Source organism: Symphalangus syndactylus, chromosome 17 (assembly GCF_028878055.3).
Source record: "Symphalangus syndactylus isolate Jambi chromosome 17, NHGRI_mSymSyn1-v2.1_pri, whole genome shotgun sequence".
NCBI classification, from domain to species: domain Eukaryota; kingdom Metazoa; phylum Chordata; class Mammalia; order Primates; family Hylobatidae; genus Symphalangus; species Symphalangus syndactylus.
Window position 1 is genome coordinate 12,423,867 of NC_072439.2, and position 12,259 is coordinate 12,436,125.

General features: G+C 60.2%; 1 protein-coding gene across 1 annotated transcript; it reads right to left on the reverse strand.

The window, feature by feature from the left end:
* Positions 1–1,358: 1,358 nt before the first annotated feature.
* On the reverse strand, positions 1,359–8,131 carry DIRAS1 (DIRAS family GTPase 1). The gene is made up of 2 exons (XM_055249066.2): positions 8,046–8,131; positions 1,359–4,668 (listed from the first exon to the last, which is right to left on the reverse strand). Exon 2 carries the CDS (start codon positions 4,597–4,599, stop codon positions 4,003–4,005), a length of 597 nt encoding a protein of 198 aa, XP_055105041.1. The 5' UTR covers positions 4,600–4,668; positions 8,046–8,131; the 3' UTR covers positions 1,359–4,002.
* Positions 8,132–12,259: the final 4,128 nt, after the last annotated feature.

The window sequence follows — 12,259 nt, forward strand, 5'->3', positions numbered from 1 at the left end:
ACAGGCGCCCGCCACCATGCCCAGCTAATTTTTTGTATTTTTAGTAGAGATGGGGTAATTTTTGTATTTTTAGTAGAGACAGAGTTTTGCCATGTGAGCCAGACTGGTCTCAAACTTCTGGCCTCAGGTAATCTGCCCTTCTCGGCCTCCCAAAATGCTAGGATTACAGGCATGAGCCACCGCGCCCGGCCTGGGTATTTCTTTATAGGATTGCAAGAATGGACTAATACAGTCTCCTCTGCCCCAACACCACTGGGCCTGCAAGGAAATTGCCCAAGTTCACAGAAAGTCCAGCTGGGAGGATGTCCCCAGCTAATGTGCACAGAGTGAACCTGGAAACCAAGGCCCTAGAAAAAAGCCACATAGAGACATCTCCAAGCAGAGTCCCAGACGGGTCCTGCCTTGCCGCCCCTGCTGCATGTCCTCACCCTGCTCCCTCCACCTCCCCACCACCATCCCATCCTTCACTTCCAACACAGGTCCCCTCCTCCACTCTTCAACCCATCCCTCACTTTCTACACCCATCGCCTCCTCCACCCTTGACCCCATACCTCACTTCCTACACCCTTCATTCCATCCCTCACTGTCTACACCCATCACCCTTCACCATTCACCCCATCCCTCACTTCCTACACCCACCACCTCCCCCACCCTTCATCCCATCCCTCACTTCCCACACCCATCGCCTCCTCCATCCTTCACCCCATCCCTCACTTCCCACACCCATCGCCTCCTCCACCCTTCATCCCATCCCTCATTTTCTACACCCGTCACCTGCTCCACCCTTCATCCCATCCCTCATTCCTACACCCATCACCTCCTCCACCCTTCATGCCATCCCTCACTTCCTATACTCGTTGCCTCCTCCACCCTTCATGCCATCCCTCACTTCCTACACCCATCGCCTCCTCCACCCATCACCCCATCCCTCACTTCCTCCACCCACCACCTCCTCCATCCTTCATCCCATCCCTCACTTCCTCCACCCACCACCTCCTCCATCCTTCATCCCATCCCTCACTTCCTACACCCATCGCCTCCTCCACCCTTGACCCCCTACCTCACTTCCTACACCCATCACCTCCTCTACCCTTCATGCCATCCCTCACTTCCTATACTCATTGCCTCCTCCACCCTTCATGCCATCCCTCACTTCCTATACTCATTGCCTCCTCCACCCTTCATCCCATCCCTCATTCCTACACCCATCACCTCCTCTACCCTTCATCCCATCCCTCACCTCCTAAACCCATCACCTCCTCCACCCTTCACCCCATCCTGCACCTCCCCACCCTTCTTGATCCTTTACAGGCAGTGAGCTGACACCCCACGCCCACCACAAAGACAGGGCGCCATGCTGGTGGGGAATGCAGGATCCACTTTTTTATTGCAGGAAGACTATGTCTAGAGCGAAGGCTACACAGACCCCATGATGGGGGAGTGGGGGCACCCACATGCGGGGGGAGAGGGGGTGGGGGAGGAGTCACAGCAAGCATGGCCTGGCACAGTCCCCAGCACCAGGGATGCCCAGGCAGGATGGGCCAGCAGCCAGGGCAGGCTCGGGCCCCCTCCTATTGCAGACCCCCTCTCTCCCCAGGGTTGGGCAAGGCCTGGGGTGGGAGAGGCCTGGAGGTGGGCAGGGCCCCAAGGAGATTGTGCTATCAGGGTGTGTCCCTGAGAAAGGGCCGCAGACCCCTGCCCAGCCTCACTCTCTCAGGCACCTTCAGAACCCAGAAGCTACTACCAGGACAGGAGAGGAGGCAACATCAGCTGCTGGTGGGCCCTGGGCCAGCCCAAGTTTTGGGGCGACCCAGCTCTGCTCAGACACAATGCCAGCTCTTCTGGGAGCCCGGGCCACGTGCTGGATAGCAACACACACACACGTATGCACACTCCCTCTCTCTGAGTGTGTCCAGTAAACATTTGTTGAGTAAACACTCATATGAACACAGAGGAAAACAAACATGCTTGTACCAAATCAGACACGAGCAATCTGTTATCTACATAGTCCCACCTGGCCACATGACTACAGAGACACATGCGTGCAATCTCTCTCTCTCTCTCTCTCACTGCACAAAAGCGCACACACACATACACACACGTTGCTTCCTCACACCCAATAAGACCAACACTTCCATCTCACCTTCCTTTACTAACTTAGCTGCCATGCTCTGAGCCCCGCTGCGGAGACACCCACATGGCACAGAACAAAGGGCAGCTTCCAGCCAACAGCAAGCAAGGAACTGAGGCCTTCAGTCTTGCAACAGCAAGGAACTGAATGCTGCAACAACCACATGAGCTTCTAAGAAGCAAATCCTTCCCCGATCAGGCCTTCAGATGAGACCTCTGCCTGGCCAATGCTTTGATTGCAGCCTCCTGAGATCCCAAGTAGAGGACCCAGCCAACCTGCACCCAGGCTCTTGACCCACAGAATCTATGAGATAATAAACGTGTGTTGTTTCTGATTGCTACATTTGTGGTCATTTGTTACAGAGCAATAGCCGACTGATACAGATTTGGGACCGAAAGTCACGTTGCTAGAGTCATGTTGCTATAGAGTGGAACAGAGATCATGTCCCTCCATCAGGACAAACATATTTACAGATAAATGCTCTCAGATAAACCATATCACCCACTCCCCAAAATATAGTCGCGCTCATACAGGCAACAAAGATTCACACAGACACATCACAAATATCCAGTCTTGTTGACAACCACACACAGGTATCTACAACTACCCACCTCTCTGTATACCCTACACCACTATTACACACACAGACTGCCACAAAAACATATCATCCCAGACAAACACACACAGGTATACACGCAGATGCACTTAGATGCAAGTCACCCATCTGCGCACACCAGGCTGCACAAATACACCGTCACTTCCGTGTATGTTCGACACAACCCCGGGGTCACACGAGTGTGGTGTCACTCAGACTCTCTCACAAAAACACCCAGAACCTCATGGCTGCAGATACACTCGACTCCAGGACGCCGCCTTCCCGGGCAGGCCCTGCTCTCCGGGGCACAGGTGGTGGGGAGGAAGTGGGTGGGGCAGACCTCTGTCCCGGGCGCCCTCGGATCCTGCTGGTGCTCGCTCCCATCGGCTGTCCCCTCACGTGGGTGTAATTGATGTATCTCTGGCCAGGGCCCCGGGCACCCCCTCCTGAGCACCCCAGGTCCCCACCCACCATGCATTGCTAACGTCTCTGTCTTGGTGGAAGAGGTGGGTCCCCACGTGGGCGGTGTCCGGGAAGCCCCTCCACGCCCATGGTGCCTCTCCGGCAGGGCAGTTGTGCTGTGGATGTGGCCGGTCCCGGGAGTGGGATTCGGGGCTGGCAGGGGCACTGCTGCAGGCCCTGTGGTTATTGCCTGGTGGCCTGAGGCCCATCCCACGTGCCCCACACCCCGCTGTGAAGACAGAGAAGAGGGGGCATTCTGGGACCGGAGGAGGGGACACAGATCAGAGGTCACGAGGGGCCGGGTGGGCTTGGGTGTATGTTAACACCAAATAGGAGAAAAAAGAAAAAAATATCTGAGGCTGATGTGCATTTTCAACTCCCCCCTCCCCCGGAAGGTCACAGTGATCAAATGTGAGGGACAGGATGCGCAGGTCTGGCTGGGGACACTCCGGGGAAAGAGATGGAGATGGGCAAACGCAGCCTCCTCTGGTCCCGGCGGGCACAAGCAGCTCCTCTTGCCAGCTCCCCGTCCTGTTTTCCCATCTGCAGGACAAGGGGGCCACCTCTGGCCCTTGGTTTTGGAGGGTACAGACAGAACAGGAGGGTGGAGAGAGAGCAGGGGAGGAAGAAGAGCCCCAGCCCTGCCTCAGGCTGGGCAGGGGCAGCGGAGCGGGGGTGGCCTCGGTTTCCCCAGCCGAGGTGTCGGAGGAAGGATGAGAAAAGAGGAGGAGGCCAAGGAGGGTGTCGGTGTCGGGGGAGGCAGCGGGGGCCGGGGCCGGTGGGGGTGGGCGGCGGGCAGGCGGGCGTTCCGGGCTCACATGAGGGTGCATTTGCCCTTGACGCGGTCTGTCCTCTTCTGCTTCCCGGAGCGCTTGCCGTCGATGTTGAGGCTCATGTTCCGGCGCGTCTCCAGCGTCAGCAGCTCCTGGAAGAGCTCCTTGACGTTGTAGTTCATCTTGGCCGAGGTCTCCATGAAGGCGCACTTCCACTCCTGGGCCACCGCCTGCGCCTCGCGCGTGTCCACCTCCCGCTGCGTCTCGTCGCACTTGTTACCCACGAGCATCACGGGGATGTCCTCCACGCTGCCCTTGATCTGCACGATGAGCTTGTAGATGGGCCCCAGCTCCTCCAGCGACTGCTTGCTGGTGACGGAGAACACCAGGATGAAGGCGTGGCCCTTGGAGATGGACAGGCGCTGCATGGCCGGGAACTGGTGGCTGCCGGTGGTGTCTGTGATCTGCAGCGTGCACACGCTCTTGTCGCAGCTGATCACCTGCCGGTAGGTGTCCTCAATGGTGGGGATGTAGGTGTCGCGGAACGTGCCCTTCACGAAGCGCAGCACCAGAGAGCTCTTGCCCACGCCGCCCGCCCCGAACACCACCACGCGGTAATCGTTACTCTGTTCCGGCATCTTCCCCGCGGCGGGTGGGCGGCCGGGGCCGGGAGGGCTGGTGCCGGCTGCGAGAACCCCAGACGGAGCCTGTGCAGAAAGAAGGGTCAGACGTCAAAGGCCACCCAGCCTTGAGGGGACAGCCCCACGCCCCAGGGAGGGAGGAGGACAGGACGGCTTCTCAGAGGAGGTGGCTGCCCTGCCTCCTGCCTCCTGCCTCCTGAAAAGGCCCATCTGCTTGTGGCTGACTTTGCAGTTCTGTCCCGCAGGCGGGCGCACAGCCAACACCCTTTGCTTACTTCTCCCTAACAAAATCTGGGGCCTGAGCTTCCCTGGGGGACTTTGAGCTAGGAGAGGCGTGGGAGACGCCGGGATGCCCACGAAACTCCTTCCCTGGGTGTGGGTGTCCCTTCCAGGCTGTGCCAGCTTCCCCCTCTCTTCCCAGCGTGGCAGGGGCCCCTGGAAGCTAGCAGGCCTGGCTTCCACCTCTCGCTCCACACCTGCCTGGCTCTGAGACCTTGCTGAGCCATCGTGCCACCCTGAGCCTGTTTGGTGGATGAAACGGTGCCCGTCTCCAACAACCACCGGTCCCCTGCTCTTCTCCCAACCCAGAGATGGCTAATCCTCGTGGAAGCCACACATGGTCGGGTGTTTAAGATGCATATGTCAGGGCCGAAGCCCTAGGTAGGATGAATCGGTCGGCCAGGGCAACAGCCCTGGGAACTCGTATTTTAGTTTATTATTCTTATTTATTTATTTATTTTTAGACAGAGTTTCGCTCTTGCTGCCCAGGCTGGAGTGCAGTGGCACAGTCTTGGCTCGCCGCAACCTCCACCTCCCGGGTTCGAGCTCTTCTCCTGCCTCAGCCTCCCAAGTAGCTAGGATTACAGGCATGCACCACAAAGCCCGGCTAATTTTATGTTTTTAGTAGAGGCGGAGTTTCTCCGTGTTGGTCAGGCAGGTCTTGAACTCCCGACCTCAGGTGATCCACCCACCTCGGCCTCCCAAAGTGCTGGGGTTACAGGCATGAACCACTGCACCTGGCCTTCTTTTTTTTTTTTAAGACCAAGTCTCGCTCTGTCGCCCAGGCTAGAGTTCAGTAGTGCAATCTCGGCTCACTGCAACCTCTGCCTCCATGGTTCAAGCGATTCTCCTGCCTCAGCCTCCAGAGTAGCTGGGACTACAGGCGCCCACCACCACACCCGGCTAATTTTTGTATTTTCAGTAGAGACGGGGTTTCGCCATGTTGGCCAGGCTGGTCTTGAACTCCTGACCTCAGGTGATCCTCTCGCCTCGGGCTCCCAAAGTGCAACCACAATGTGCAAATCAGGGCACTGATTCCCAATAGCTGCCCCAGGGAGGCAGGGTCTTGCAGCCCGGCTGGGACACAAAAATACAAAATCCAGAAGCTGAACGGGAAAATCCCTGCTCCATAAACTCTAAAATCAAACTATGGCCTGGTGTGCCCTAGCCCCTCCTGTTCAGGTCTGACGGATCCTTAGGAATGGCACTTCCTGGGAGGGGCACCTCTTAGCCCCTCTCTTCTCTCTTGGGCTCAGAGAGGTCCAGCAGCCTGAGGAGGTCACACAGCACAGCAGATCCTGAAATGATGGAGGTAGGGGAAGAACGCTGGGGGGAGGGCACGTGGCTTATCTCCAGAATTGATGTCCTCCCCTCCCCTTCCTCCTTCCAGTCTCTGGGGCAGCGGTGGGGGGCAGGGGTGTCCCCCAGCAAGGTGGTCTACAGTGGGAGAGAAGGAGGCACCAGTTTCTACCTGCTGCACTGGGGGTGGGGGTGTGTTTATGGGAAGGGTCCAGAGGTTCCCCGGGAGTCAGTGGTTTGAACCTAACAGGCAAATTCAAGTCCCTAAGCCTCCGTTTTCTCTTCTGTGAAATGCGAACCACTGTTGGGACAAGTAAGGTGACAAGGTGGAGAAAGGCCCTAGGCCGTGCCCGGTACAGCGAAGACCCCGATCACAATTGTGATCACGATCGCAGGGGCTGGGGGCCGGTGGGCAGGGCACTTGGCTGTGCCTGTTGGTTGCAAAGGCACCTTCTGGATTATCAAGGGTAACAGATTTGCCAGAAAAAGAAAACAGGATGATGAAAGCGCCAGCTGACACAGTCCCCAGTTGTGATGAGCCAGGCAAACTTCTGGGCGCCTCAGCAATGCCAACTCATGTGATTGGCTGCCGGGTTTGTGGACTACATGCATAGTAATTCTCGGCATTCGGAGGAGGCTGGGGGTGCTCGTGGTGGGGGGAGGCAGCCTGCGCTGCAGACCCTGCCCTTTCCTGGGTGGGCGCCCTGAGAGGCGGGCACGCTGCTGTGCAGCAAGACGCCACCAAGACCCGCCTGGGGTCCTAATGGCCGTGGGTTCTGTGGACCCAGATCCTGTTTTCTTTTTCTGGCAAATCTGTTACCCTTGATAATCCAGATCCAGCCTTTGCCTTGCTGTGGGCACTGAAGCTCCAGCCCCCATGAGCAATACTGTCCTCCGCGCTGGGTCTGGAATCCCTGACCAGGAGGGCGCTTGCACTCAACAGCCCCGAAGCCCACGCAACTTCCCACCTCCACCGCCTGGGGGGTGCGGGCGGAGGGAGGGGGTCCTGGGCACCGAGGCAGGAGCAGAAAGGGCTGGCTCAAGGTCACAGAGCAGGGGGATGGAGGCGCACAGCGGGACTGGAAGCCCACCCTGCTTGGCTAGACTCCTGGGGTTTCCCGCCTGTGCGGGGCAGCCCACCCCCAGACGTCCAGGCAGGGCCAATCTACCCCAGCCCTGGGTCCCTGAAGCCCGGCTCCCGGCCGGGCACGAAGTGGTTGGTGGGGGCGGGGGTGTCAAAGCAAAGCTGAGGGTCAGGAAAGCAGAGAGAGCCGCCACCCAGGGGTCTAGCGGGGGTCACTCCTGACCCAGGGTGGGGCGGGGGTCTGACCCAGGGCCTCCTGGCCGGTGAGGAGTTTGATGGAGAAAGGGCCTGCTCTAGGGGGCCCGAGGGCGCAGAGGCAGAGTGTGGGGCCAGCCCAGGGGCGACCCTTGACTGAGGAGGACCTCAGTGGTGGAGAGGAGGAGCCCACCCCGGGGAGGGGGCGCAGAGGCAGGGGCTTGGCTGGGCAGCGGGGCGGAGGGCGAAGTAGGCAGCTGCAGGAGGGAGGAGGCCCTGCCCGAGGGGACCAATGCGGAGAGGGGGGGCGGGGTGGGCCTCGGTGGGGCGGGCTCGGCAGGGGGGGCGCCCTCCGGGTAGGGGAGGGGAGGTGGCCGGGAGCTGTCCAAGGTGAGCCGCGGAGGCGCCGGCCGGGCCCGGCGGGATGGGGCGGGGGACGCCGGGCGAGGGGCCCTGGAGCCAGGCGGGGAAGGGCCCGGCCCCGAGGCCCGGGAGGGTGGGGCCGGGACAAAGGAGGGACGCGCGGCGGGGAGGACGGCGGGCTGGGGGCTGCGCAGGGACCCCCGCCCCGCCCCGGGCCGCCTACCTGGACCCGCTGGTCCCTGCGGCGCCGCGGCCGCTGCTCCTGCCCGCTCCGGTGTCCGCTGGCGCCGCTGCCCCCCGCCCGCCCGAGCCGCCGCAGTCGCGCCCGCGCCGTCCCCGCCCGCCGGGCCCCGCGCTCCGCCCCGCCCCGCCCCGCCCCGGGGACCCGGGCCCATGGGCCCGCGCGCCGCCCGGGCAAGGTCACCGCCGCCCCACGCGGGACCCCGGACCGCCCGCCCACCACGGCACCCCTGCCGGCGCCCAGGGTGGGAGAGGTCGCCAGGATCCGGGACCCCCGCCCTGCCACGTGGCCACCTGCGCGCGCCCTCCCTCGGGGTGGGAGCTGGGGCCGCTTCCCGGGAAACCCCGAGTGGGGGCCAGGAGCCCGGCTTGGGAGGAGCAGAGTCCAGCAGGGGATGGGGGGGCTTTGGCAGAAATGCGGATAAAGGGGGTGCAGAATGGGACCCCTGAGGCCGGCTGGGGCCGGGTCACACGCAGGGCGGGGAATCAGAGGGGTGCGTTGTGAAATGAGTAAGTCGATAATCAACAATCAATGAACAGGTTTAGCAGCGGGCAGAGGCGAGAGGGTTCAGGTCAATGGGGTGCACCTGGAGGCCCACCCATCCCAGGGGCCTGGGCAGGGGCGGGATGGGGGCAGAAGCGGACTCAGCGCTCTGTAGGGCTGGTTTTGTGGAAGGGGAGGCAGCCCATGGCAGTCAGGCCTAGGGAGGTGGGGGGTGAGCAAAGGGGGCTGGTGCTGTTCTGCAGAGGATGGGTTAGGAAAATGTTTGTGTTCCCCCAACAGGAGGCGTCTTACGGGAGCACTGGCTTTTCTGATGCGTCTGTGTGTCCACAAGAGACCATGACTCCTCCTCCATTTTGGAGGCCCGGAGGCTGAGGTTCCCTTTGGCCTCATCGGACAGATCCCAGAGGAGACTGGACTTTGGGGTCTAGTGACCAGGCCAGAAGGTGTGCTCAGGGGTGGGTGCGGGACAGTCCCAGGCCGCAAGGCTGTTAGAGGAAGGCACCCCTTGGTGGAGAGGCCAACTCTGGGACCCACAAGGGTCTCTCCAGAGTCAGAGCCATCAGTGGGTGAGAGGCTGGTCTGGAAGGTGGTGAGCTCCCCGTCACCAGGCCTGTGAGCAGGTGCTGCAGCCTGGGGAACCCCTTGGGCCCTCAGCTCCTGGGTTCTCCATGACCCACCATTTCCATGGCCCTGGATGAGGTGGGCCCTTCTGCCTCTGCGGAGACTTGGCACTGCCCCCAAGACCACTCAGTCCCCTCTCCTGTTGCCACTCAGGCTGGGGCACTGACGTTCATGCGGCTTTGGGGCTCAAAGAGCTCTATTTCTCCCTGATTTGACCCTACTCTCCCTCCTGGCCTCCAGACCCCCTTCTTCCAGCCCTCCTTCCACTCTGCCACTCAATGCTCCAACCGGAACATGGGCCTCCCCTGCTCTAACGCCACCCATGGCTCCCTTCTCCCAGGTCAAGGTCCAGCTTCTCAGCCTGGCATCCATGGCCCGGCCTGAGTGCACCTGGTGTGCACCTCCCTCCCGCCCTGAACCCAGCCCTGCAGGAGCACCTCAGAGCATGGCTGGGCCCCTGACCCTCATCTGGGGGTGCCCTCAGCAGGAGATGGAGACAGCCCTGAGGGCAAACAAATCCCAGCTTCTGCTCTACGTGGCTGCCTGCAGGGAAGTGCCTTTTCAAGCATCGGTTCCCCCATCTGTGAGTGACGTCACTGTTGCCCGCCTGTAGGGTTGCTGGGAACACATGGGCAGGGTGCCCACCTACACGGGGCTGCTGCGCACCCAAGCACTCAGACGGCAGCCCAGCCCCTTCCCAGTCCACCTGCCTGCCTTCGTCTCCTGAGTGACCCGCCTGCGTGGGGCAGGGTGTCGGGCCGGCTCCCTGTCTCCTCCGGGCACCAGCTCAGGCCGGGGCAGGCTGACTCATGCGCAGGAGAGTGGGCAGGGCGGTAACTCCACGCTGCGGCTGCTATTTATAGCTCCCAGGCCAGGCTGTGGGCCGCATGAGCCGGCGAGGCCAGGCCCTGTTCCCCTCCTCGCTGTCCCCGAGGAACAGGGGCTCCACACATGGCCCACGGCGCCCAGGCCACAGCTGGCGGTGAGCTCTCCCGGGCACCCAAACTAAGACAGCAGGAGCTTCTCCCTCATGGTGGGCCGGGGAGCAGAGGGTTCCGCCTGGCCTTTGTGAGTGGCGGTGGGTGGGCGCCCCAGCTCTGCCTCTCCATGGAAAGGTCCGTGATCCACATCTCAGGGGCCAGGGCACTTGCAGACTGGGGCACTGAGCAAGCCGGGGCTGGCACTGGAGTTTCCTGGGTTCCCTGCTGCCTCTCATACCCGAGTCCCTCTTTGGAGAGTCCCTCGGCGTCCTGAGAGGCACAGAGGTGGGCGAGGAGGACTGAGGCCGGCTGATCTTTGCCAAGGAGAAGAGGACCCGTCAACCTCTCCAGCTCCCGAGCTGGGCAGGAGCCACAGGCGTCCACATTGAGTCCCCAGGGTGAAACCCACCGGGGCAGTCTGCATGGGTCCTGCAAACACAAAGTGCCAGTGTAGTGGGTGCTGGGTCCTCAGCGGTCTGGCCACTGTCCCTGCTCCCATCTGGAAACTGCTGCTCAGAGAAGGGAAGCGGCTCGCCCACGGTGGCCTAGTGGGGAAGAGGTCGGTCCGGATCCATCAGGCTCTGAAGCCACAGCCCAGCCTGCTGGGGATGGATGGCCACCCACTTGTGATCCTCTTGCCCTGTCCCTGGCTATCTGGAGTCCTGTCCTGGGGACGGTCGGCCTGTCCTGCCTTACAGATCTCCTTTCAGCAGAACAGCAAGGGACGGCGTTCATCTGCAACGTCCGGCTCCTCACCCGGCCCTGCAGCTCCACGGCTGCTCTCCTCACCCTGCTGCCCTGACCAGGGCCACGCGGGCCTCACGAGCCCCGGCTAGCCTTTGGAGAGAAGGGCAGTGGGGTCCGGTCTCAGCTCTCTTCAGTGGTCTCTGGGCCACGTGGGCAAAGCCGAGGTTGCACATCCCGGCCTCAGGGGGCCGAGTCACCCTGGGGGCTCAGCCACACAGATGCATTTCAAGTTTAGCATCTGTCAATCAATCAATCTATCACCCATCTATCTATCATCTATCACTCATCTGTCTGTCATCTATCAATTAATCTATCAATCATCTGTCATCTATTGGTCATCTATTATCTATCAATCATCTACTTATCTATCTATCTGTATCTATGAGACAGGGTCTCACTCCACCACCTAAGCTGGAGTGCAGTGGTGAGGTCACAGCTCACTGCAGCCTTACCTTCTGGGTTCAAGCAATCCTTCCTCCTCAGCCTCCTGAGTAGCTGGGACTACAGGCACACACCACCAGGCCCAGCTAATTTTTAAAAATTTTTCTGGGCCGGGCACAATGGCTCATGCCTGTAATCCCCGCACTTTGGGAGGCTGAGGTGGGTGAATCACTTGAGGTCAGGAGTTCAAGACCAGCCTGGCCAACATGGCAAAACCCCATCTCTACTAAAAATATAAAAATTAGCCCAATGTGGTGGCACGCACCTGTAATCCCAGCTACTTGGGAGGCTGAGGCAGGAGAATCACTTGAACCTGGGAGGCAGAGGTTGCAGTGAGCTGAGATCACACTACTGTACTCCAGCCTGGACAACAGAGCAAGACTCTGCCTTAAAAAAAAAAAAATTCTGGGTTGGATGCAGTGGCTCACGCCTGTAATCCCAGCACTTTGGGAGGCTGAGGCGGGTAGATCACAAGGCCAGGAGTTCGAGACCAGCCTGACCAGTATGGTGAAACCCTGTCTCTACTAAAAATACAAAAATCAGCCGGGCATGGTGGTAGGCGCCTGTAAACCCAGCTACTCAGGAGGCTGAGGCAGGAGAATCGCTTGAATCCGGGAGGCACACGTTGCAGTGAGCCGAGATCGTGCCATTGCACTCCAGCCTGGGCGACAGAGCGAGACTCTGTCTCAAAAAAAAAAAAAAAATTCTGCAAAGTCTTACTATACTGTCCAGGCTGGTGGCATCGATATTTTAAAATACAGAGACCATTTGTTAAAAACCAGTTTGCCTTCAAAGATGAACAGGCTGGCATCCCCAAGCCCTTTTTCTTTTTTTTTTTTGAGACAGAGTCTCGCTCTGTCGCCCAGGCTGGAGTGCAGTGGCGCAATCTCGGCTCACTGCAAG

What these genes read in the sequence shown, in the direction of transcription:
- DIRAS1 (XM_055249066.2), bottom strand. Translation starts at nt 4,599, where the DNA reads ATGCCGGAACAGAGTAACGATTACCGCGTGGTGGTGTTCGGGGCGGGC.